This window comes from Carcharodon carcharias, chromosome 1 (assembly GCF_017639515.1).
Source record: "Carcharodon carcharias isolate sCarCar2 chromosome 1, sCarCar2.pri, whole genome shotgun sequence".
NCBI classification, from domain to species: Eukaryota; Metazoa; Chordata; class Chondrichthyes; order Lamniformes; family Lamnidae; genus Carcharodon; species Carcharodon carcharias.
This window is the reverse complement of record NC_054467.1, coordinates 201,028,839-201,054,340: the sequence shown is the minus strand read 5'-3', so window position 1 is coordinate 201,054,340 and position 25,502 is coordinate 201,028,839. Positions and strand designations below refer to the sequence as shown.

The window sequence follows — 25,502 nt, the reverse complement described above, 5'->3', positions numbered from 1 at the left end:
CACACACACAGGCCACAGACACAGGCCTCGCTATTACTCTACAGTAAATTCCAATAACATTATGAAAATTATGAGATCTTCCTGACAAATGGAGAAGAGCAAGGAGCAATCTAATAAAAACTTCTAAACTTGAAGAGGGCTAATTTGGTGAGAAGGGATCTAGCCAAGATGGAACCAAAGACTGACAGGAAAAGTTGTAACAGCACAATGGATGATCTTTAAGGAAGAGGTGCTTCAAGTACTGGATAGGTACATTCCAACAGGGACAAAGGATAAGGAAGTCAAAAGCAGGGCCTCCATAGATGACATGGAAGATAAAAATTATGATGAAACAAAAAAGGAGGGTGTGAAATGCAGGTCACGTGAATTCTTCAAGTGAGAACCAGGTCAGATACAATAGATAGAGAGGGCAAGTGAAGAGGAAAGTAAGACTGGCAAAAAAAAAACGTACAAAAACAGAATGGCAGTCAACATAAAAGGGAACCCAAAAATCTTTTTGATGAAATATCACAGAAATGTGATGAGGAGAATACAGCGAATGTTGCCTATATGGGTTTTAAGAAAGTGTTTGACAAGGTGCTATTTAAAAGGCTAGTTAACAAAATTGAGGCTTATGGAATAGGAGGGTCACTGTGCAATTGGATGAAAAAAATGGCTTAAGGACAGAATGCAGCAAGTTGTGGTAGATGGCTGTCCTTTGGACTGAAGGGTGGTAGACAGCGGTGTTCTCCAAGAGTCAGTGCAAGGACTACTACTTTTTTTTTGCTCTATATGAATGACAGGGACCATGGAATCAGAGTAAAATTTCAATATTTGCTGATCATATCAAACTTGGAGGAGTGGCAAATGTTGAGGATGATACAAATTACCCGCAACAGACAAGTTAGCAGAATAGGCAGACAAGTGACAGATGGAATTTAACAGAGAAGTGTAAGCTGATACATGTTGGCAGAAGGGATGGGGAGAAGAAATATAGACTTAATGTCTCAATTCTAAAGAGTGTGCAGCAACAGGGGGACCTGGGGATACATGTGCATCAATCTTTGTAGCTGGCAGGGCATATTAATTGGTTAGCAAACATATAGGATCTTGGGCTTCATAAATAGAGGCATCAAGTACAAATGCAGGGAAGTTATGCTGAATCTTTATGAAACTCTGGTTAGGTCCCAGCTAGAGTACTGCATCCAGTTCTAGTCAACACACTTCAGGAAAGATGTGAAGGTCCTTGAGAGGTTGTAGAGGCAACTTACCCAGAATGGTTCCAGGGATGAGAGGTTTTAGTTACAAGACTAGGTTGGAGAAGCTGGGGTTGTTCGCCTGGAGCAAAGGAGATTGAGGGGAGATTTGATCAAGGTGTTCAAGATTATGACAGGCTCAGATAAAGTAGACAAAGAAAAGCTCTTCCCATTAGCTGATGGTACAAGGGCTATGGGACAGAGATTTAAGATTTAGGGCAAGAGATGCAGGGAGAATGTGAGAAAGAACCTTTTTTTTTTAAACACAGTGAGTGGCAATGACAGAGAACTCGCTGCCCACGAGGGTGATGGAAATGAAAACGGTCAATGATTTCAAAAGGAAACTGGATGGGCATTTGAAGGAAATAAAAACTTGGCAGGGTTACAAAGATTGAGTAGGGGAGTGGGACTGAACGAACTGCTCCACAGGGTGCTGGTACAGACTCAAAGCTGCAAGGGGCTTTCTTCTGTGCTTTAATGACTCCAGGAGTGAGGATTGAACTAGGAATTCACAGCCTGGCCAGGATTAAAGACTGCCGAAAGGAGATGTGAAAAAACCAGGTTAAAAACTGGATGCAAGAGTCATCTTGTTTTTATTCTTTTTCTTCTCTTTGTGCTTTATGACGAATACAAAACCTACAATTAAATTTACTAAAGGTACTCAAAGTCCAGTGCACAAAATAAACATATTCCTGGGTAAAACTCTTTCAAGAAAAGTGTGCAATTGTAATTTAAGATCAGGCTAACAACCTGATTGAAGAAAATTTCATAGATTATTAACAGAATAAAGCAATTGTGCAGCAATGTTGAGCCTAACCCATATGTCTGTATTGCGGGTGGGGGTAGAAGTGTTTTCACAAATGGTGAGTGCTAATAGCTCATAGCAACTGACTCAGTTACTCAATCCAACAATTTAAGGAAAGTTAATTAGCTTAGAGTGATGCATGGTCATTTAGCTTCTTTTCCCTTCATTCATCCTTAGGATGTGCAAGGCCAGCATTTATTGCCCAATCCTGTTATCCAGTAAAAGTGGTGGTGGGCATCTTTATTGAACTGCACAGATAGCATTTTGATAGAACAGGATAGCTTGCAAGATCATTTCACTTGCAATTTAATGTCAATCATCCTAGCTTGACACTAGAGCAATGATGGCCAGATCTGCTGAGAACAGCAGGTTTACTTTCCTAAAGGAGATTAGTGAAACTGTTGGGTTTTTATGATTTCAAGGTCACTTTTCTGTTACCAGCTACTGCCAGATTCTTTATTAGTCACTGTCAGAGTCCCCAATCATTGTCTACCATCCAATCTTTATTTCACTAATGCAAACACCTCATCTCCTTCCCAATAGACAGTCAGTCAGTTAAGTAGTCCTGATATACACCTTAACACTCAATATGTAAACAGTATTTAGGTCATCACATTGGGCAGATGCTAGCAAATCAGATTTTTTTTGTTAGCTTGGGGTCACTGGGAAATGCTGCTTTTCTCAAACACACTATTTAACTGAGGATATTTCCACTGAAATAAGCCTGTTGAGTAGTGTGCATTTTTGCGAGTTCTGCCATGTGGGCTACTGCCAAGTTATCGCATTCTGAAATTTGTACTACGCCTGGATTTGGCGTAGAATTACTTCAGAAACTTTGAACCTGGCCTTCAACAGAATCAGTAAAAGATGTAGTCCTGGTCCTGAAAATAGAGAATGGGTCAGAGGGAAGAAAGTTTAAATACCTTCTACTGTGTAACTGGATGTGGTGGCATTATGGATATCTTATTGGACTATTAATTCAGAGAATGAAAATAAGACAAAATGATTACACTACACCCCATCTCCCCACCACGGTTCCTTCACTAGGTACTTTTAAATGAACTCCTTACCCCTTTTTCTACCTCGATGACAGAGTCCAGTAAGCCTCCAACATAGCACAACGATGATTTTGGTAGATCCACATGTCTAGTTGGGATGAAAAAAAGGAAGAGTAGAGGGGAAAGAAAATATCAGTCAGCACTTACGAATTAATCAATTGTACCCTTGGTTCATAGACAGCCCAAATACCAAATATTTCAGAATGACTGTGTAAAGGTTTGCTGGCTCCTTTTTCTCTGCCACAAATAATGATAAATTTCACCATAAATTCAAACTATATGAGACAATCCTCCTGACTAACTATTATTCTGTGGGGGCTCTGCCTTTCGTTTGGAGAAAGGGAGAAAGGTCAAGTGTGACCTTTTGATCTGTGGTCTGGGCTTACACGTAAAGAATGATGACTTGAACAAGAGTGCCAGATGATAGTTCCACACCACCACAGGTCAATGTGCCAGGAGAGGAAGGGACAAACATTCCACAGCTTCTGACTTCATCGTTCATTCCACAGCTTCTGACTTCATCGTTCATTCCACAGCTTCTGACTTCATCGTTCATTCCACAGCTTCTGACTTCATCGTTCATTCCACAGCTTCTGACTTCATCGTTCATTCCACAGCTTCTGACTTCATCGTTCATTCCACAGCTTCTGACTTCATCGTTCATTCCACAGCTTCTGACTTCATCGTTCATTCCACAGCTTCTGACTTCATCGTTCATTCCACAGCTTCTGACTTCATCGTTCATTCCACAGCTTCTGACTTCATCGTTCATTCCACAGCTTCTGACTTCATCGTTCATTCCACAGCTTCTGACTTCATCGTTCATTCCACAGCTTCTGACTTCATCGTTCATTCCACAGCTTCTGACTTCATCGTTCATTCCACAGCTTCTGACTTCATCGTTCATTCCACAGCTTCTGACTTCATCGTTCATTCCACAGCTTCTGACTTCATCGTTCATTCCACAGCTTCTGACTTCATCGTTCATTCCACAGCTTCTGACTTCATCGTTCATTCCACAGCTTCTGACTTCATCGTTCATTCCACAGCTTCTGACTTCATCGTTCATTCCACAGCTTCTGACTTCATCGTTCATTCCACAGCTTCTGACTTCATCGTTCATTCCACAGCTTCTGACTTCATCGTTCATTCCACAGCTTCTGACTTTATCGTTCATTCCACAGCTTCTGACTTTATCGTTCATTCCACAGCTTCTGACTTCATCGTTCATTCCACAGCTTCTGACTTCATCGTTCATTCCACAGCTTCTGACTTCATCGTTCATTCCACAGGAATGGATGGGATTATTTTTGCAGCTATCACAGGGCCAGAATCCTATTAATCCAATACTTAACCAACATGAGTCACCTTTCCCCTAGCCTGGCTGAAGAAAATCAGTGTTCTTGGGCCGACTTACAATCCCATCGCTTAACAGGTACTGATTTAGCACCTTTTTTAAAAATGTATCGGTTGGCCTTGATTCAACTATTTTCTCTGAGTTTGTTTCAAACATCTGCAACTCTGAGGGGATAAGATTTTTCAATTTCTTACCTTGCATTAGTTGTGAATTTTGTACTTTAGCCCTTCATTCCCAGTCCAATTTAACTAGATAGTTTACTTGGCCTCACCTATAACTTTCTATTCTGAACTCGTGTTTCATGTGTTCCTTTAGACTTCCAGCAAAAATAAACCAGTCATTTGAGCCTTTATTAATAACTTAGCCCCCTTAGACCTGGAATCATTCTGGTAAACCTTCTCCAAACCCTTCCCAATGCATTAATACACTCTGGAAGACCCAAAGCCATACTCCAAAATTGGTCGTATCACTGAGCAGCACAATGTTAATATGGCTTGGTGAGAGACAGAGCGAGAGAGAGAAAGAGAGAGAGATATGAGAAGCATGAAGTGGGAGACTTGGAAAAGAGTGCAGTCTGCTGGAAATTGAGGCTCACAGAAAAGAAAGATTAAAACATCTAAGGCAACAGAGATGCAAAGATGAAAACAAAAGTATGAGAGCAGCATAGACCGACAAAAAGAATAGAAGACAAAGGCATAAATAGAGGGATAAAGCAAGATTAGAATGGGAAATGCGCAAAGAGTTGCAGGAAAAGAGAATTTTTTATTTTTGCAGGGGATGAACAAGGAATTCTAAATTCCTTTTCACCTCCCCAATTCAAAGACAAAATGAGAATCAATTTGCTTCAGTAGCATTAGTTCTGCATTCAGCAGCCTGATTAAAGTAATAACGTACAGGTGATGAATCAACATATTGCATTAAAACACCTCCCCTTCACATCAGCAATCTGGGTTCAAAATCAATTCAAACTGTGAGATGAAAGATTCTATGTATCATGAGTTTAATCAATCTTAACCTAGTTTATTTTAGTCCTTTAAAAATTTGAGGAAACGGTTATGGATAAGACATAGCTTGTCAGGAGTTCATTTTAACTTGAGTTAACAATGACTTACAGTTGAAGAAGATGTTTAATAATTTGTCCAGGGATAAGACGACAGTCACACATGTTGTCACCCTGCCAAAGGACAGCCTCGCAAATAGACCCATCCTGAAAACGTCTCAGCTCAGAATTCTCACCCCAGAAGTCCCTGAATTCTGCTGCCTGCAATATTAAAAATAGAATATTTATTCATCTCCTTCAGTACAAGCCAGAACTGAAAAGACTTAAGGCAGAAATACTAAACCAGCAAAGTTACCATGAGGCTCAGATACTAAAAATATAACCATATTTGGTGGCCAGGTAAATCTCTGGCTTTTCTATAAATAGTGCCAGGGAACACCTCACATGCACAGGAAGTCAGGACTTCAGTTCAATTTTAACCCTGCCACCACTGTTAACTATTAACAGTAACATGTTTCTTACCACTGAACTTAAGCCACAGTTTTAGGCTAAGGGGTGGTAGATTTAAATCAGAGATGAGGAATTACTTTTCTCAAAGGGTCGTGAATCTGTGGAATTCACTACCTCAGAGTGCAGTGGATGCCGGGACGCTGAATACATTTAAGGAGGAGATAGACAGATTTTTAATTAGTGACGGGTTGAAAGGTTATGGGGAGAGGGCAGGAAATTGGAGTTGAGGCCGAAATGAGATCAGCCATGATTGTAATGAATGGGGGGGGCAGGCTCAAGGGGCTGAATTGCCTACTCCTGCTCCTAGTTCTTATGTTCTTATGCCCAGTGTTTTAGTTAACACCAGTGTAAGTGAATGCTAATGCTGCAAGATACCATGTGGCTCAGTATTGCTTCACCTGTATGTTCCTCTGCAATGGAAGGGCACTGAGCTCCGGAGAAGCTCTATAAAATATTAATATTCAGAAAACTAGCTACAAACAAATGTTGCAGCTACATTGACTCGTCTCTAATAAGATGTCTAAAATTCTCTGAAAATACAAATAACAATGTATTTGGAGAAAGGAGGAGGAATAGCAATATTACAACAGATTCAACTACTCTAAACTCTTAAAAAGAAGTCTTTACCTCAGGACTATCAGCCAGAGGTCCTTTTTCCAAAACATTTGCAGAAAACGCAGGGTTCAATAAAACACCAAATGACAAACATCTGCTGTCCTTGTGTTTTGGAGGATCTGCATTTATTGGCCACTGTATGAAAGGGGCACAAAAGGTCTGTTACTTCAATGCAAAAGCAAATGTAATTTTATTGTTCTGTATAAATGTTGTAAATCTCCACCTTTATAGGTCAGTAATAATGCTTTACTTTCATTGATTAGTAGTGCTCCTTCCCAACATGTTTTGCTATACCAAACTGAAGCCATTTAGAAAGACAATCATCAAAACAAAGATGATACAAGATCCCACAACCCATGTAAAATGAATGGCATACCATTACTATAGCAGTGAACAAAATTGGTACAGATTCTTTCAATATCCAAGGAAAGTGCCTTCAAACTCATTTAAATTCAGTACACATTACATTTACCAAAATAACTGGCAGAGGTATTTTAGGGCTTCAATGGCAATAATTTCCAAAAGCATAATGAATGGACATTTCTACTGCATCAGCAGTCTTCTAGTGCCTCACCGGTGATGATCATTCTTCCCACGTAAGCTTTGATTATGAGGATACGCTTGCCAATCAATCACCAACATCTACACTCCATTTCATAACCAGGAGTTTATCGTTTGTCCAGGGATATCTTGATCGTTGCTCCCTGCACCCCCTCCCTCATTAAAAAGAACATTAAGGACAAATGCAGTGTTTCCACCACCTCCGCTCCCCCAACTGAGATCAACAAACTCAGCTGAGCGGGAATCGAGCCTGGACATTCCTGGCCTGAAGCATCACCAAACCAACACAGCAGAGCTTGATCTGTCCATCAGCCTGTCTCTGAACATACATTGTGCAGAAATCTCTAAAGGGCAACATGGAACAGCAATACTGAATGTCTCATCCTGCAAAGCCTACATGCAGCCAATGCCAAACCCCAGATGTTGCCAAGGAAAATTTTGCAGAGTTGCCTTGACTGAAGTTGCCTGATTGAACAGGCTTGTCCAATATTTCTCTTATTGATCTGTTTAACAGTCGTTGTTCTATAGCTGAGTGGTTTGCTGGGCCACTTCAGTGGACATTAAGAGTCAATTAAATACTGTGGAAATGGAATCAGCATAGACCAGTCTAGGTAGAAATAACAGGTTCCTTTCCCTGAAGGATATTAATGAAATGACAATCTGGCAGCTTTCATGGTAGTTTTTCAGGTGCTAGTCACAAGATAGAAGATATCAATTTCATAACATGCTACAATGGGATTTGAACTCATGATCTCTCATCACTGATCAGGTTAGTGTCTTCACTCTGATAGAGTACCCCAAAAAAAAAGTGCTTCTTTTTTTTTTCTTTACTTCATTCATGGGATGTGGGCTTCACTGGCTGAGCTAGCATTTATAGCCCATCCCTAGTTGCCCTTGAGAAGGTGGTGGTGAGCTACCTTCTTGAACCGCTACAGTCCATGTGGTGTGGGTACACCCTCAGTACTCTTAGGGAGTTGCAGGATTTTGACCAAGCAACGGTGAAGGAATGGCGATATATTTCCAAATCAGGATGGTGAGAGACTTGGAGGGGAGCCTCCAGGTGGTGGTGTTCCCATCTATCCGCTGCCCTTGTCCTTCTAGGCGGTAGTGGTCATGGGTTTGGAAGGTGCTGTCGAAGAAGCCTTGGTGAATTTCTGCAGTGCTTCCTGCAGATGGTACACACTGCTGCTACTGTGTGTCGGTGGTGGAGGGATTGAATGTTTGTGGATGTGGTGATAATCAAGCGGGCTGCTTTGTCCTGCACGGTGTCAAGCTTCTTGAGTGTTCTGGGAGCTGCACTCATCCAGGCAAGTGGGGAGTATACCATCACACTCCTGACTTGTGTCTTGTGGATGGTGGACAAGCTTTGGGGAGTCAGGAGGTGAGTTATTCGTCGTCGATTCCTAGCCTCTGACCTGCTCGTAGCCACAGTATTTATATGGCTAGTCTAGTTCAGTTTCTGGTCAATGGTAAGCCCCAGGATGTTGATAGTGGGGGATTCAGTGATGTTAATGCCATTGAGCATCAAGGGATAATGGTTGGATTCTCAGTTGTTGGAGATGGTCATTGCCTGACACTTGTGTGGCGCAAATGTTACTTGCCACTTGTCCACCCAAGCCTAGATATTGTCCAGGTCTTGCTGCATTTGGACATGAACTGCTTTGGTATCGGAGGAATCACAAATGGTGCTGAACGTTGTGCAATCATCACTGAATATCCCCACTTCTGACCTTATGATGGAAGGAAGGTCATTGATGAAGCAGCTGAAGATGGTTGGGCCGAGGACACTATCCTTAGGAACCTCTGCAGTGATGTTCCTGGAGCTGAGATCTCTGACCTCCAACAATCACAACTATCTTCCTTTGTGCTCAGTATGACTCCAACTAGTGGAGAGTTTTCCCCGATTCCCATTGACTCCAGTTTTGCCAGGCCTCCTTCATGCCATACTCGGTCAAATGCAGCCTTGACATCAAGGGCCGTCACTCTCAACTCACCTCAGGAGTTCAGCTCTTTTGTCATTGTTTGAACATAAGCTGCAATGAGGTCAGGAGCCGAGTGGCTCCAAACTCGGTGTCAGTGAGCATGTGACACTTGATAGCACTGTTGATGACCCCTTCCGTTACTTTAATGATGATCGAGAGTGGACTGATAGAGCAGTAATTGGCCAGGTTGGATTTGTCCTGCTTTTTGTAGATAGGACATAGCTAGGCAATTTTTCACATTGCCAGGTAGATGCCAGTGTTGTAGCTGTACTGGAACAGCTTGGCTAGGGGCGTGGCAAGTTCTGAAGCACAAGTCTTCAGTGCTATTGCTGGAACATTGTCAGGGCCCATAGACTTTGCAATATCCAGTGCCTTCAGCCATTTCTGGCTATCACGTGGAGCAAATTGAATTGGTTGAAGACAGACATCTGTGATGCTAGGGACCTCTGGAGGAAGCAGAGATGGATCATCCTCTCAGCACTTCTGACTGAAGATTGTAGCACATGCTTCAGCCTTATCTTTTGCACTGGTGTGCTGGGCTCCCCCATCATTGAGGATGGGGATATTTGTGGAGCATCCTCCTCCAGTGAGTTGTTTAGTTGTCCACCACCATTCACCACCACCAGGACTGCAGAAAATAGATCTGATTCATTGATTGTGGGATCGTTTAGCTCCGATCACTTGTTGCTTATGCCGTTTGGCACACAAGTAGTCCTGTGTTATAGCTTCACCAGGTTGACATTTCTGGATATGCCTGGTGCTGCTTCTGGCATGCCCTCCTGTACTCTTCATTGAACCAGGATTGATCCCCTAGCTTGATGATAATGGTAGAGTGGGGGATATGCTGGGCCATGAGGTAACGGATTGTGTTTGAGTACAATTCTGCTGCTGTTGATGGCCTACAGCGCCTCATAGATGCCCAGTCTTGAGTTGCTAGACCTGTTCGAAATCTATCCCATTTAGCACGGCAGTAGTGCCATTAAATAAGCTACAAATGAACAACAACAGAGGGTAGGAGGAAGTAAATCCAATAAAAGAAATGGCTGCTTAAACTACTAGATTTTGTTTTCCTTGAAAATAACAAAAAAGAACCAAATCAACAGTATTCTAGAAGCTATCTAATAAAAATGCAACTAATAGCAGCCCATGAGCAAGAAGTCATTTTTCACTATTGTGGCAAATATAATTTAGAACATATACAATTATTGCTCCATAACTCAAATGATCTTAAGATCACTGGACTTACTTCAGATGTTTGAAGAAGAGAGTGAGTAAGAAGGTGAATCCGCTGTCCCAGTCCACGGGTTAGTAGTGACAGAAGGTGAGGTAAGATTGTCACAATATAATTACCTCCATGATCAATCAAGTCATTGAGAAGTTTCATCTTTTTACAGCCTTCCTGCAGCTTGACAAGGTTCTTCAGACTATCAAGAAATATTTTAAAATGTGAAATTGCTCCTACACAAAATATTCTCACAATATGGACCAAATACCATTTAAAGAAAAAAAACGTTCTTAGACCATAAGAAATAGGAGCAGAAATTAGGCCATTCGGCCCATCGAGTCTGCTCCGCCATTCAATCATGGCTGATATGTTTCTCAACCCCATTCTCCCGCCTTCTCCCCGTAACCTTTGATCCCCTTACCAATCAAGAACTTATCTATCTCCGTCTTAAAAATACACTCAATGACCTGGCCTCCACAGCCTTCTGTGGCAATGAATTTCATAGATTCACCACTCTCTAGCTAAAGAAGTTTCTCCTCATCTCTATTCTAAAAGGTCTTCCCTTTACTCTGAGGCTGTGCCCTCAGGTCCTAGTCTCTCCTGCTAATGCAAACATCTTCCCCACGTCCACCCTATTCAGGCTTTTCAGTATTCTGTAAGTTTTAATCAGATCCCCCCTCGTTCTTCTAAACTCCATCGAGTATAGACCCAGAGTCCTCAAATGTTCCTCATATGTTAAGCCTTTCATTCCTGGGATCGTTCTCGTGAACCTCCTCTGGACCCTCTCCAGGGCCAGAACATCCTTCCTGAGATACGGGGCCCAAAATTGCTCACAATATTCTAAATGTGGTCTGACCAGAGCTTTATAAAGCCTCAGCAGCACATCCCTGCTTTTATATTCTAGTTCTCTCAAAATAAATGCCAACATTGCATTTGCCTTCCTAACTACCAACTCAACCTGCAAGTTAACCTTAAGAGAATCCTGGACTAGGACTCCCAAGCCCCTTTGCACTCCAGATTTCTGAATTCTCTCCCCATTTAGAAAATAGTCCATGCCTCTATTCTTCCTACCAAAGTGCATGACCTCACACTTCCCCACGTTGTATTCCCTCTGCCATTTCTTTGCCCATTCTCCTAACCCGTCCAAATCCTTCTACAACCTCCCCATGTCCTCAATACTACCTGTCCCTCCACCTATCTTTGTATCATCTGCAAACTTAGCCAGGATGCCCTCAGTTCCTTCATCTAGATCATTAATGTATAAAGTGAAAAGTTGTGGTCCCAACACTGACCCTTGCGGAACTCCACTAGTCACCGGCCGCCATCCTGAGAAGGACCCCCTTATCCCCACTCTCTGCCTCCTGCCAGACAGCCAATCTTCTATCCATGCTAGTACCTTGCTTCTAACACAATGGGCTCTTATCTTATTGAGCACCTCCTGTGCAGCATCTTGCCAAAGTCCTTCTGGAAGTCCAAGCAGATAACATCCATTGGCTCTCCTTTGTCTAACCTGCTCATTATCTCCTCAAAGAATTCTAACAGATTTGTCAGGCATGACCTCTCCTTGATGAAACCATGCTGACTTTGCCCTATTTTACCATGCACTTCCAAGTATTCTGAAATCTCATCCTTAATAATGGACTCTAAAATCTTACCAACGACCGAGGTCAGGCTAATCGGCCTGTAATTTCCCGTCTTTTGCCTCACTCCCTTCTTAAACAGGGGGGTTACATTAGCGATTTTCCAGTCCTCTGGGACCCTCCCTAACTCCAGTGATTCCTGAAAGATCACCACTAATACCTCCACTATCTCTTCAGCTATCTCCTTCAGAACTCTGGGGTGTAATCCATCTGGTCCAGGTGATTTATCCACCTTTCAGTTTTCCTAGCACCTTCTCCTTGGTAATGGCCACCATACTCACTTCTGCCCCCCGACTCTCTTGAACTTTGGAGATGTTACTCGTGTCTTCCACCGTGAAAACTGACGCAAAGTACCTATTCAGTTCCTCCGCCATTTCTTTGTTCCCCACTACTACTTCTCCAGCGTCACTTTCCAGTGGCCCAAAGTCCACTTTTGCCTCTCTCTTACCCTTGAAATATCTAAAAAAAACTGGCAATCTTCTTTTATATTACTGGCTAGTTCACCCTCATAATTAACTTACTGGAAGACATGGTCAAATGTTTGAAGAAGAGGCTTTCGGGTCATCAAAAGTACTTCAAATCCATCCACGGTCTTGTTGTCAAGAATTTCCATTGACTTCTGTGCTTCATATTGGATCTAGGAGGTTATCAGACAAAAGGAAACCTCAACTGATGGGTCCTGATATATTACAAATTCATGTACACAGGAACAGAAATGCGAATTGTGAATCTATTGCTAGTCAGCAAACAATTACTAATTTCTTTAGTTCTTCCACATCTGTTTCTGGGTGCGAGTTTACTTGTTACACAGTTAAGAGTCACTGAATTTGAGCAATATTATCTTTTGTTTGTCCCCTGCTTCAGATACTCCCACAGACAGCGAGTGTCAAATAGAATTGCAATATTTTTCCAGAGATTTGTGCCTGTTTCAGCTAAACAAAATAAGTGACAGCTATTTGCTGACTCACTCCTCAGGGCAATGCCTTGACCAATCAGGGTTGAGTAGCCTGGTTTAAATTTCAAATATTACTTGGCAGTTCACTGTCAGTCATCATCAGTGGTGCATTCTCCATGCCAACGCCTCTACCAGAGTGCACTTGCCAACCATACAGTATAAATTGTTGTTTTCCCCTTATATTGGTATTCTTGAGAATCATCCTGAGCACAAGACAAAAAGCTAGGACTGGTCTCTTTTTACAGCAGTACGTGAATAGTGGCATGTGCCTAAATTTTCCAGCAACACTACGTGAGAGTTATTGGTCCATGCCGAGTTAGCTTATCTCACCAGAGTGGCAGCAGAAGCATGTAGCAGCTACTTGACTCCTATACCTATGCATTTTTCAATAATTCTCACTGAGCACAAGGGAGGGCGCTGACAAGGACATGGTTAGACACAGCTGAAGTCCATCTTCCACCCTACATATAGTCAATCATGGTACCAATGTTCACTGATTACTCTCCTTCTCTAAGTCTCTATCCCAAAGGTGAGTAGAGACCAACCACACCTTAGATAGAATCAGCACCTTCAAGAGTTGGGAACAGCAAATTTGGAGGAGGGAAAGAGAAAAAAGCCAAGTGTGTTAAACTATTAACAAATACCAAATCTAGCATTCACACCCTCTCCCCATCTTGCCAATAGTATCGTTGCCTTCATAAAAGTTTTCACAGCAGAAACATTTTCCTTTAAATCAGGTCCATCGTATAATGAAAAGGAATTGCCAGCTGTCCCAAGCTACTTTACCTGTTTGTATTTGCTTATAGTCATCTCAGCACAGAGGTTTACAAATCCTGAGGGATCGACAAATACTACTTCAAAGGCCTCGTGAAAGTCTTGAAGTGATGGCTGTGGGAGAAAAAGGTTAACCAATTATTTCAATAAATTACATTTCAATTAAAGCTTTTCAATTTAGACCTCTGCCCCATTGGCCTCAACCTTAGACATCATGGGCAGAATTTTCTGCCTGTCAGGCGGGCGGGGAGCCGATCCCCGCTGGAGAAATGGGCCGCACTGCCATTTTAAGCGGGCCGGCCAATTAAGGCCCGCCCAGCATGACGTCCGGCGGGAAGCACTATGCACTTCCTATGCAGATGGAGGGATTCCGCAAAAGCGAGAGTGCGCTCTTTTGCGCATGCACACGAAAGAGCGCACAGCTCCCTGAGGCAAAGTGCAGCCTCAGGGAGATCGCTTCCACTTTGAAAACGATTAAAAATAGAAAAAAAATTCCCTAACATATCCCCCTCATGTGACAATGTCACGAGATGGGACATGTTCATAATTTACACTATAACTTTATTAAACATTTTAAAAACCCTGCATGAAATCTCATCTCGCCGGTGGATGAGGTTTCATGTTTTTTCTATTTGCCGCTGAAGCTCCTGGCCTGCCCACCCACCTTAAGGTTGGACAGGCAGGTCCTTTACTTGTTTAATTGATCCTGTCAAAGACCTCAATTGGCCATTGACAGGTCGGCGGGACCGCAGCTGCTTTTGCTGTGCCCCCGCCTTCCCGAAAATTTAAATGGGGCGGGATGACGTCGGCAGTCCAACCGACATCATCCCGTGTCATTTTACACGTCGGCGAGCGGGCCCGGCCCCATGCTCGCCTATGGCAAAATTCTGCCCCATATTTCCACAAAAAAAAACAATAGTTCTGTTAGATAAACAAATAATATATCACTTCATAAGACATGCAAAAACGAGCTATTTAATACTGATGGTAACATATCTGTAATGCCATGTTGATGAACTGTGGCAGAGTGCAATCTATTCATCGACTCCAGTTCTGAATAAAGAACAATGACCCAAGTTTCAGATGTGTAATTAATAATTGGTTTATTGCAGGGTCTATTTCATGACTATTTGAACATAGTTGAGTTTAACACAAATTATTTCATTCTCAAAATTAACTAATGGTAAAGAGCTAAACATCTTTGCTGCTGTTTGTTTCATCAGTAAATACAAAATGTTTAAAGTTTCTTATAGATGGTAACGATTGTGCCTTAACATTTGAGTTTGTAAATTTGACTAACACTTTAAAGTATTATTTTAAACATGTGTAAAATTCTTACATTTAATCTGGCAAAAATTTGTTTAGTAACAGGCATTAAGAGGAAACAAAATGAAGCAAGCAATTTGAGCATATACAAGTACATACATGCCATAAGAACAAGTGGGAGAGAAACTCAGGCCCTCATAGATCAGATTCAATCCTCATTCTGTGATAGGCTATTATCTCAGTCATAGTAGCAGCAGTATTGCAACAAATGACTGCATTAGCCAAGACGGGAAAAATATCTGGGGGCAAGCTCTTGATCAGGCTCATCTACAGTGTCACAAAAACAGCAAACTGGGGTAGAAACACAAAGCGTCCCTTCACACACTTACTCCACAGCCTGCCTCCGTGTGACTGATAAAGCTTGATGTTTTACTCGAGCTTCTGTTTTGCCAATGCTTCGGGTAATTTGCAGTATAAAGAACTGTGCTGGACTATCAGTCTGCATTATGGAATCAGTTTTTGGAGTCAGGTTCTAACTTATCAAGTCCATCAGGAAAGACTAAACAAGCTGGGACTCTTTATTCTCAACAAGAGAAGGCTGAGAGATGACCCAATAGCAGTCTTCAAGGTTATGAAAGGGATTTATAGGGTGGATGTCAAGAGGAGGTTTCCACTTGTTGGGGGGAGGCCAAAATTAGAGGTCTTAAATACAAGACAATGACCAATAAATCAATAAAGAATTTAGGAGAAGGTTCTTTACCCAGAAAGTAGTTAGAATGTGATACTCAATGACACACTGAATGTTTGTGGCAAATTGGATACAATCATTTAAGAGGAAGCTAGATAAGGGCAAAAATAGGAAGAATAGAAAGTCATGTGACAGCCTTAGATGAAATAGGGTGGGAGGAGGTTCGTACAGAGCATAAACACCAACGTAGGCCAGTTGGGGTGAGTGGCCTGTTTGTGCTGTAATTCTCTCAGTAAAAACTGCCCCTGTAAAGATTCCATTTGATTTTCGCAAAGGAAACACAGGTTGAGTGTCCTCAGTGAAGGTCTTTGTCATTGAATAGAGTGACTGAGCTGTTGAATGCCTCACAAAAGCAAATACTCTCTACTGAAATTTATTTTTAATAGTGAGACACTAGAAGCTGCAGAGGATCAAAGGGGTTGGGCAGCCAAGTGTATAGGTCACAAAGATGATGCACAAGTACAAAGAGGCCAGTGTCATTTATCTCAAGGATCTAAAATTAAAGAGTGATGAAGTTATGCTTCAGTTGTACAGAGCTTTAGTCAGACCACAATAGCAGTAGTACATTCAGTTTTGGCACCAAACCTCAGGAAGAACATACTGGCCTTGGATTGGGTAGAATACAGATTTACCAGAAATGAAATTGGGGCTCCAAACGTTAAATTATGAGCACAGGTTACATAAACTTGGATTGTAGTCCCTTGAGTTTAGATCTTATCAAAGCATTTTAAAAATGAACAAATTCAATATGTTAGATACAGAAAAGCTACTCCCTCTAATGGGAAAATCTCAAACATAAGGGCATATTCTTTAAATGACAGCTAGACCATTTAGAAGTGAAATCACAAAGCACTTTTTCTACAAAGGAGTGGGTGAGTGGAAATCGGTATCTAATTCCCCAAAAGGATGTGGTTGCTGGATGAATTAAAATTTTGATGACTTAAATCCATAGCTTTTTCTCAGGTGAGGGTACGAAGGGATGTGGAACAACAACAGGTAAATTGAGTTGAGGTAGAGATCAAACATGATCTAATCGAATGGTGGAACAAGCTCACTGGCTTGACTGAATTTTTTTGAGGCGGTGACAAGGAGCATCGAGGAGGGTAGCACATTTGATGCAGTCTTTTGATAAGGTCCCACAGAGCAGACTGGTTGAAAAAGTAAGATTCCCTGGAATCCAAAAAGCAAGTGGCGAGTAGGATCCAAAATTGACTGAGTGGCAGAAAACAAAGGGTAATGGTTAACGAGTGTTTTTGTGACTGGAGGACTGTTTAAGAAGGGGTTTTGCAGGGCAATGTTTCCTCTAAGCTGCACAGCCATAAGGCAATGCAACAACCCAAAAGATCCCACACAGGCCATGCACAAGTCAGCCCCTTTAAGTTATCATGCGAGCGTGGTTGCATAAAAAAGTTGAAAAAGGGCTGCATGCTTAAATTTCCCACCAACCTCCAAAAAACATTAGAGGGTATGTTGGTCCTGGCACTCTTGCTTTACATGGAGCATAGCAATGAGTTAAGACTTAAATGTAGAGGGCATGATTAAGAAGTTTGCAGAGGATGCAAAAATTGTCCACATGGTTGGTCGTGAGGAGGATAGCTGTAGAATGCAGGGAGGTATTAATGGAGTGGTCAGGTGGGCAGAAAAGAGGCAAATGGAGTTCAATCCAGAGAAGCAGGAGGACAAACAAGGCAAGGAAATACACAATAAATGGTGGGACACTCAGAATTGTAGAGAAATCCAGAGATCCTTGAAAATAGCAGGAGCGGCTTATAAGGTGGTTAAGGAGGCATTTGGAATATTCTCCTCTGCCTTCCTTAGACACAGGGGAGGTGCCAGAGGACTGGAGAATTGCAAATGTTACACCCTTGTTCTAAAAGGGGTGCAAGGAAAAAGCCGGCAACTACAGATCAGTCAGTTTGACTTCAGTGGTAGGAAAACTTCTGGAAACTATAGTACAGGATAAAAAAATCAATAGTCACTTAGGCAAGTACAGGATAATTAAGGAAAGCCAGCATGGATTCATTAGGGGGAAATCGTGTTTAACTAACTTCGAGTTTTTTGAGGAGGTAACAGAGAAGGTTGGTAAGGGAAACGCCGCTGATGTAGTGTTTATGGATTTTCTAAAGGCATTTGATACAGTGCCACACAACAGACTTGTGAGCAAAATTCTAAGTCATGGAATAAAAGGGAAAGCAGGCACTTGGATAAGAAATTGGCAGAGTGATAGGAAACAGAGAGTAGTGATAAATGGTTAAAATCAAAATACTGCAGATGCTGGAAATCTGAAATAAAAACAGAATGCTGGAAGAGCTCTGCGGGTCTGCCAACATCTGTGGATGGAGAGGCGGAATTGGCGTTTCAAGTCAGTATGACTCTGAAGAAAAGTTGTGCGGGCTCAGGATGTTAATTCTCTTTCTCTCTCCACGGGTGCTGTCGGACCTGCTGAGTTTTTTCAGCATTTTCTGTGATAAATGGTTGTTTTTCAGATTGGAGGAAGGTTTGTAGAGGAGTTCCCCAGGGGACCCTTGCTATTCCTGATATATATTAATGAACTAGGCTATGGCATGCAGGGCATGATTTCAACATTTGCAGATGATTCGAAGATTAGAAATGTTGTCAACTGTGCTGGGGATAGTGTTGAACTTCAAAAGGACATAGAAATGTTGGTGGATTGGGCAGACAAGTGGCAGATGAAGTTCAGTGCAGAGAAATGTGAGGTGATTCATTTTGGCAGAAAAAACATGGTGAGATGGTATGAAATAAAAGGAGAGTCTCTAAGGGAGGTGCAGGAACAGAGCGACCTCAGTGTGTACGTACATAGGTGATTGAAGATGTCAGGGCATGTTGAGAGAGCAGTAAATAAAGCATATAGTATCTTAGGCTTTATTAATAGGGGCACTGAGTACAAGAGTAAGGAGGTCATGTTGAACTTGTATGAGGAACTAGTTCAACCTCATGTGGAGTACTACATCCAGTTCTGGGCACCATACTTGAGAAGGATGTAAAGGCTTTGGAGAGAGTATAGAGGAGATTCACAAGAATGATTCCAGCGATAAAGAACTGTAGCTATGAGGATAGATTGGAGGTTGGGAATTTTTTCCTTTGAGAAAAGGCGGCTGAGAGGAGACTTGATAGAGGTATTCAAGATCCTGAGGGGTATGAACAGGGTAAATAGTGGGAAACATCAAGAGCTAGAGGGCACAGATTCAAAATAATTGGCAAGAATAGTAAATGTGATGCGAGACAAACTTTTTCATCCAGAGGGTGGATGGAGTCTGGAACAAACTACCTGAAAGAGTGGTAAGGCAGGTTCGATCGAGGTATTCAAAAGGGAATTGGATTGCTACCTGAAAAGCGAGAATGTGCAAGGTTGCAGGAATATGGCAAGGATGTGGGACCAGGTGGAATGCTCTTTCCGAAAGCCAGCAGACACAATGGGCCGAATGGCCTCCTTAAGCACTGTAAAGGTACTGTGATTAGTCAAGGCATGGAGTATAAGAGCAGAGGGGATTATGCTAGAATTGTATAAAGCACTAGTACTAGCTAAAGTACTCTGTACAACTCTGGTCAGATTATAGGAAGGGTGTGATTGCACAAGAAAGGGTACGGAGGAAATTTACAAGAATATTGCCAGGGCTGGTGAGTTTTAGCTAAGCAGAAAGATTTGATCAGCTGTGGATGTTTACTTTGGAACAGATGAGGCTGATGAGGAGATTTAATTGAGGTATATACAATTATGAAGGGCCTAGATACAGTGGATAAGAAGGATCTATGCCCATTAGAAGAGAGCTCAATAACCAATGGCATAGATTTAAAGCAATTAGCAGAAGGATTGAAAGAGTTGAGTTTTTAAAATTTCATTCAGAAGGCAGTGGGGGGTCTAGAATTCACTGCCTGAAAACGATGGAAGATGCAGAAACTCTCACTATGTTTAAAAAATACTTGGCTGCACATTGAGGTGCAAAACCTACAGGGCTACAGACCAAGAGCTGGAAAGTGGGATTAGGATGGATAACTATTCTGGCTGGCACAGACAAAATGGACCAAATGGCCTCCTTCAGTACCATAAATTTTCTGTTTTTATCCTTACTTATGATCCTATATTGAACTCAGTGGTGGGAAGTGAATATGGATTAGTTGATATTAAGTTGCTAACTTATTAGCACTGAATCAGCCCAGGGCAAAAGGACTTAATGAGTCATAAACAGGACACCACCACTCATATTTGTATGGGTCCCTTGGTTAAAAATGTAGCTGGATGGTAAGAGGGAGATTATAAAAGTGGAGCTGACCATCTGGAGATTCATGCTTCAAGAACTGATTTTTGTTTGCAATGCTCGACACAAAAAGGGATGAGCTCTTCTGACACAAAAGCAGAGTTTCTCACTGCCTTTGGAAGAAGTCACAGTCTTTATTTGTCACTGCATTAATCAGAAATAGATACATGAGTGTTGCAGTCTGGCACATTCCAAGGTCCAGGGCTACATGCTGAGGAACACACTAAAACTTGAGGCAATTGCCGCAAAGGTCAAAGGGGAAAGGCTACAGTTTAAGGCCCTCCCACCATTGAACGCTGAGGCTAGAAACCTTGCAAAGCCCCTCAAACTGAATGCACCAGAGAAAGTTTAGCATAAAATATAAATGTATTGCAAATATAACCTGTAATTCTAAGTGTGGTGAAGTACCTCAGAGCGTCATGTACTGTACAGAAATTACTTGAACTGTACTGCACTATGTAAACATGAACTGTTATATAACGTGCTTGTGCACAACTTTATTCATAAAGTATCTTTTTGAGCAAAACAAAAAAAAATTCTGAAAAAAAGATGCATTTCTTCTATTATTCTTCTACTCGGAAGATACGAGAGATATTCTCACCAGTCCAAGATACCTTCAAGGGCAGAATATCAGTGGTTAGAAGCTAAATTGTGGCTACACAAGACTTACAGGCAAAGCTAAGAGTGCCAGTTAATTGCAAGTAGGCTGAGATAGATAGCTGAGGGGAAACCCATCACTCCTGTACAAGGTGGATTCAGTCGGAACTAAAGATCCAAATGAAACAAATAACATGAAGGGGCTCATCGACTCAACACTCCAGAAACTAATGCCAGAGATGGAAGGAGATCAACCCAGCTATACCACTTGTTAGAATTATGTTGTTTAAGCTCTGAACATTATTAATTACACGTGTATACTTCAGATATTTGGTAGCTTTGAATTAGCCAATCTTTTAATCTGTCAGTTATTTAAGCAATTACTGTCAAAGTAATCTCACCAATTTATAACCTCTGACTCTTGTTACTGCTTTGGGTAGTACTCCTCTTCTTAGTAATGATTTAAAGGGACATTGAATGAAAGGAATTCTCCTTTGATTAGTTAAACGATTCCTCAAGTTTGAGTGTATTGTCCAATTGCAAGTTTATTACTCAGACATAAAGCGAAGTAATTATTACAGTTACACAATAAACTCTTACATCCAGGTTTCCTACTGACCTGAGGTGATCAGGCTTGGTTTCTGTAGGCTGGACTTCTGACTGCCCCAACAGCTTAATCCAAAAGGTCCATTATTTGTTATTATGTTTTCCCCTTAATGTGAGTCCTCCCACATAATTCACAGAATTTATATTGGTGGCGTTCCTTCTCATCAAACTTCCAGACACACATAATAGCCATCTTGCTAGCTTGTTAGTTAATTAGTTTAGCACGATGTCTACTGTCTGACAATACAAAGGGACAGGGCTTGGCCTAAATAGCCAAGTGGTTATGGTACTGGGTTTGTAACCCCAAAATCAAGAGTTCAAATCTCACAATGGCAAACTATGAAACAATGTAACTTCATCTGAAACAGATGGAAACGTGTTTGTACTCAAAAGAGTTACAAAGGGACAGGGCTTGGCCTAAATAGCCAAGTGGTTATGGTACTGGGCTTGTAACCCCAAGATCAAGAGTTCAAATCTCACAATGGCAAACTATGAAACAATGTAACTTCATCTGAATAGGAACTGATGGAAACGTGTTTGTACTCGAAAGAGTTACAAAGGGACAGGAGATGATGTCATAAAACCTTGAATTATGTTTTGTACTGTCTCTAGTTTAAAGTAAAATAGAGTTAGCAGATCACATGAATCTCTTGCTATGAGCTCTGCCTGACAACAAGCCTCCATGGCTTGGTTACCATGGGGACCGGGGGTTGGGGCGGAGGGGCAGGTCAGATGTCATTGAAATGCACTCGCCAGGTTTAATACCTGAAAACAAAGTCAAAAGAAAATGGTCCTGTTGTTGTAGACTTTGTCTTGGAGATTTTGAACAGCAACAGAGAGAAACAGAGACAATAGTAGCTGCTGCAGTCTGCAGAAGGAAAAAGCTGTTTTCTCTGTTAGCTACCAGATGGAATGCTGTGAAAAGCTTGTTCACTGGTCGAAGAGAAGGAACCCGCAACAACTTAAGGACACTGAAAGATTCACCCTGTCAGCAGAATAGGCCTTACTGCTAAAATTCGGTTCGGGAATTCTCAGGAGATTGGAGGGAAAGGACACTCGATGGTCATGGGACATTATGACTCAACACAACAGGAAGAAGTGAACACATTGGAAGCTGGAAGTGACTGGATACTGATTCCGATAAAGGCTAATCCTGTGGAATGTGTGAACAGTACATTTCCGGCTTAGGGTCATCAGTTGTGTTAAAACATTAGTTAAGGGTTATATATCCTGTAGAGTATTAGTTGCCTACTAAATGATGTCTAATCGTTGTTGCTTTCAGTTTGTTTGTTACAGTAAAAGTCTTAGTGCGAAATCTTGTTATGCAATTCCTTTAAGTTGATCACTGGGAATTCAAGTCTCTTATTTAAAATTATCAGTCTCTATGTGGATCATAACAGTGTCTTCTTCTTAGGCAGACCCTTGGATGACTTGCTTACACTCTGGTTTGATGGGTTCTGGGATGGCTGATAAGTCATCTACAGACTCGGCTACATATGTGGCAGATTGTTTTTTTTTTTTATTCATTCACAGGATGTGGGCTTTGCTGGCTGGGCCAGCATTTATTGCCCTCGAGAAGGTGGTGGTGAGCTGTCTTCTTGAACTGCTGCAGTCCATGTGGTGGAGGTACACCCCAGTGCTATTAGGAAAGGAGTTCCAGGATTTTGACCCAGCGAGAGTGAAGAAATGGTGATATATTTCCCAAATCTTACAGGGAGAGTTGTTTGGAGGTTTGTGCAATCTCCCCAATAGCTCAACTTTGACTCTGCATATTTCCGATGAAGTCTCTCGATTTGTTCAGTGCCTTCATGAATGAACCTTCTCCATTTTGGTCAGTCACAAGCCAGAGACTCCCAGTAGTCAGCGGGGATATTTGACCTCTTCAGAGATGCTTTGAGGTCATCCATAAAGTGTTTCCACTGTCCTTCTGCAACCAAGTTCCAAGTACAGCAGTTGCTTCGGGAATCTGGTGTCAAGCATATGAATGAGAAGTCCTGCCCAGTAGAGCAGTCTTTGAGTGCTTCATGCCTCACTGCTGGGCATGTTGGCTTAGGAGAGGACCCTGCTGTTGGAATGCCTTTCTTGCCACCAAATTTGAAGGATCTTCTGAAAGCAGCACTAATGGTGCTTATCCAGTGCTTTGAGGTGCCTACAGTAGGTTGCCCAAGTTTCTGATGCATATTGGAGAGCAGGATCACTGCTCCCTGGTAAACCCAAGACTAAAGTCATGGTTTGAGATCCTTTTCTCAAACACCACTTTCCTTAGTCGGCTGAAGTCTCAGCTGGCACATTGGAGGCAATGATGAATTTCACCGTCTATCTCTGCCTTCACTGAGAGGACACTCCCAAGATATGGAAACTGATTCACATTTTCCAGGATCTCATCGTTGAGCTGAATCGACCAAGGACAGCGTGTTGCTGTGGGAGCTGTTGGGAAGTGGACCTTTGTTTTCCAGATGTTTTGTGAAAGGTCCATTTTCTCATATGCTTCCGAAGAGGAGTCAACAATGACGTGGGGCTCTGAGTGAGCGCACACACAGCCATCACCTGCATACTGAAGCTCTATGACTTGAGGTTGGATTGATTTTGGTTTTGCATCAAAGGCGACTCAGGTTGAACAGTTCCCCATCTGCTCTGTAGATTATCTCAAGGCCTATGGGTAATTTGGTGGGGTTAAGGTGCAGTATTGAAGTGAGGAAAATGGAGAAGAGAGTTGGTGTAATGACACAGCCTTTTTTCTTAAATTTGGGATGTGGGCATCGCTGACTAGACCAGCATTTATTGCCATCCCTAATCACCCTCGAGAAGGTGATGGTGACCTGCCTTCTTGAACTGCTGCAGTCGATGTAGTGTAGGTGTACCCACAGTGCTGTGAGGGAGGGAGTTCCAGGATTTTGACCCAGAGACATTGAGGGAACAGCGATATATTTCCAAGTCAGGATGGTGTGTGGCTTGGAGGGGAACTTGCAGGCAGTGGTGTTCCCATGCATCTGCTGCCCTTGTCCTTTGAGATGGTGGAGGTTGCAGGATTGGAAGGTGCTGCCTAAACCACCTTGAGGAGTTGCTGCAGTGCATCTTGTAGATGGTGCACACTGCTGCCACTGTACATTGCTGGTGGAGAGAGTGAATGTTGAAGGTGGTAGATTGGGTGCCAATCAAGCGGGCTGCTTTGCCCTGGATGGTATCGAGCTTCTTGAGTGTTGTTGGAGCTGCACTCATCCAGGCAATGGAGAGTATGCCATCACACTCTTGGTTTGTGCCTTGTAGATGGTGGACAGATGGAAGTGAGTTACACGCTGCAGAATTGCTAGCCTCTGACCTGCTTTTGTAGCTACAGTATTTATATGGTTGGTCCAGTTCAGTTTCTAGTCAATGGTAACCTCCCAGGATGTTGATATTGGAGGATTTAACAATCGTAATGCCATTGAATGTCAAGGGCAGATGATTAGATTCTCTCTTATTGGAGATGGTCATTGCCTGGCACTTGTGTAGTGCAAATGTTACTTGCCATTTATCAGCCCAAACCCAAATATTGTCCAGGTCTTGCTGCATCTGATGCAGACTGATTCAATATCTGAGTTGTCACGATTGGTGCTGACCATTGTGCAATAATCTGTGAACATCCTCAATTCTGACTTTATAATGAAGGGAAGGTCATTGATGAAGCAGCTGAAGATGGTTGGGCCGAGGATACTATCCTGAGGAACTCCTGCAGTTATGTCCTGGGGCTGAAGTGATTGACATCCAACAAACATGACATCTTCCTTTGTGCTAGGTATGACTCCAACCAGTAGAGAATTTTCCCCACATTCCCATTGGCTCCAATTTTGCTAGGGCTCCTTGATGTCACATTCAGTCAAAGGCAGCCTTAATGTCAGCTCACCTCTAGAGTTTAGTTCTTTTGTCCATGTTTGAACTAAGGCTGTAACGAGGTCAGGAGCAGAGAGGCCCTAGCTGAACCCAATTGAGCGTCAGTGGCAGGTAATTGCTATGTACGTCCTATAGCACTGCTGATGACCCCTTCCATCACTTTGCTGATGATCAAGAACAGACTGTTGAGTTGGTAATTGGCTGGGTTGGATTTGTCCTGCTTCTTGTGTACAGGACATACCTGAGCATTTTTTCACACAGTCGGGTAGATGCCAGTATTGTAGCTGTGCTGGAACAGTTTGGCCAGGGGCACAGTAAGTTCTGGAGCACAAGTCTTCAGTTCTATTGCCAGAATGTAGTCAGGGCCCAAAGCCTTTGCTACATCCAGTTCCTTCAGCCATTTCTTGATATCATGTGGAGT

At 42.3% G+C, this 25,502-nt stretch overlaps 1 protein-coding gene across 3 annotated transcripts in view; it reads right to left on the bottom strand.

Annotated features, from left to right (window-relative positions):
- nol6 (nucleolar protein 6 (RNA-associated)) overlaps positions 1-25,502 on the bottom strand; it is a 154,479-nt gene that overhangs the window by 72,730 nt on the left and 56,247 nt on the right. For all 3 annotated transcript variants that reach the window (XM_041188986.1, XM_041188995.1, XM_041188979.1), the window contains exons 10-15: positions 13,730-13,831; positions 12,510-12,625; positions 10,370-10,547; positions 6,593-6,715; positions 5,568-5,716; positions 3,111-3,186 (exon numbers count right to left, since the gene is read on the bottom strand). In XM_041188986.1, the coding sequence (XP_041044920.1) occupies positions 3,111-3,186; positions 5,568-5,716; positions 6,593-6,715; positions 10,370-10,547; positions 12,510-12,625; positions 13,730-13,831 (744 nt within the window). The remainder of the gene's footprint in view (positions 1-3,110; positions 3,187-5,567; positions 5,717-6,592; positions 6,716-10,369; positions 10,548-12,509; positions 12,626-13,729; positions 13,832-25,502) is intronic.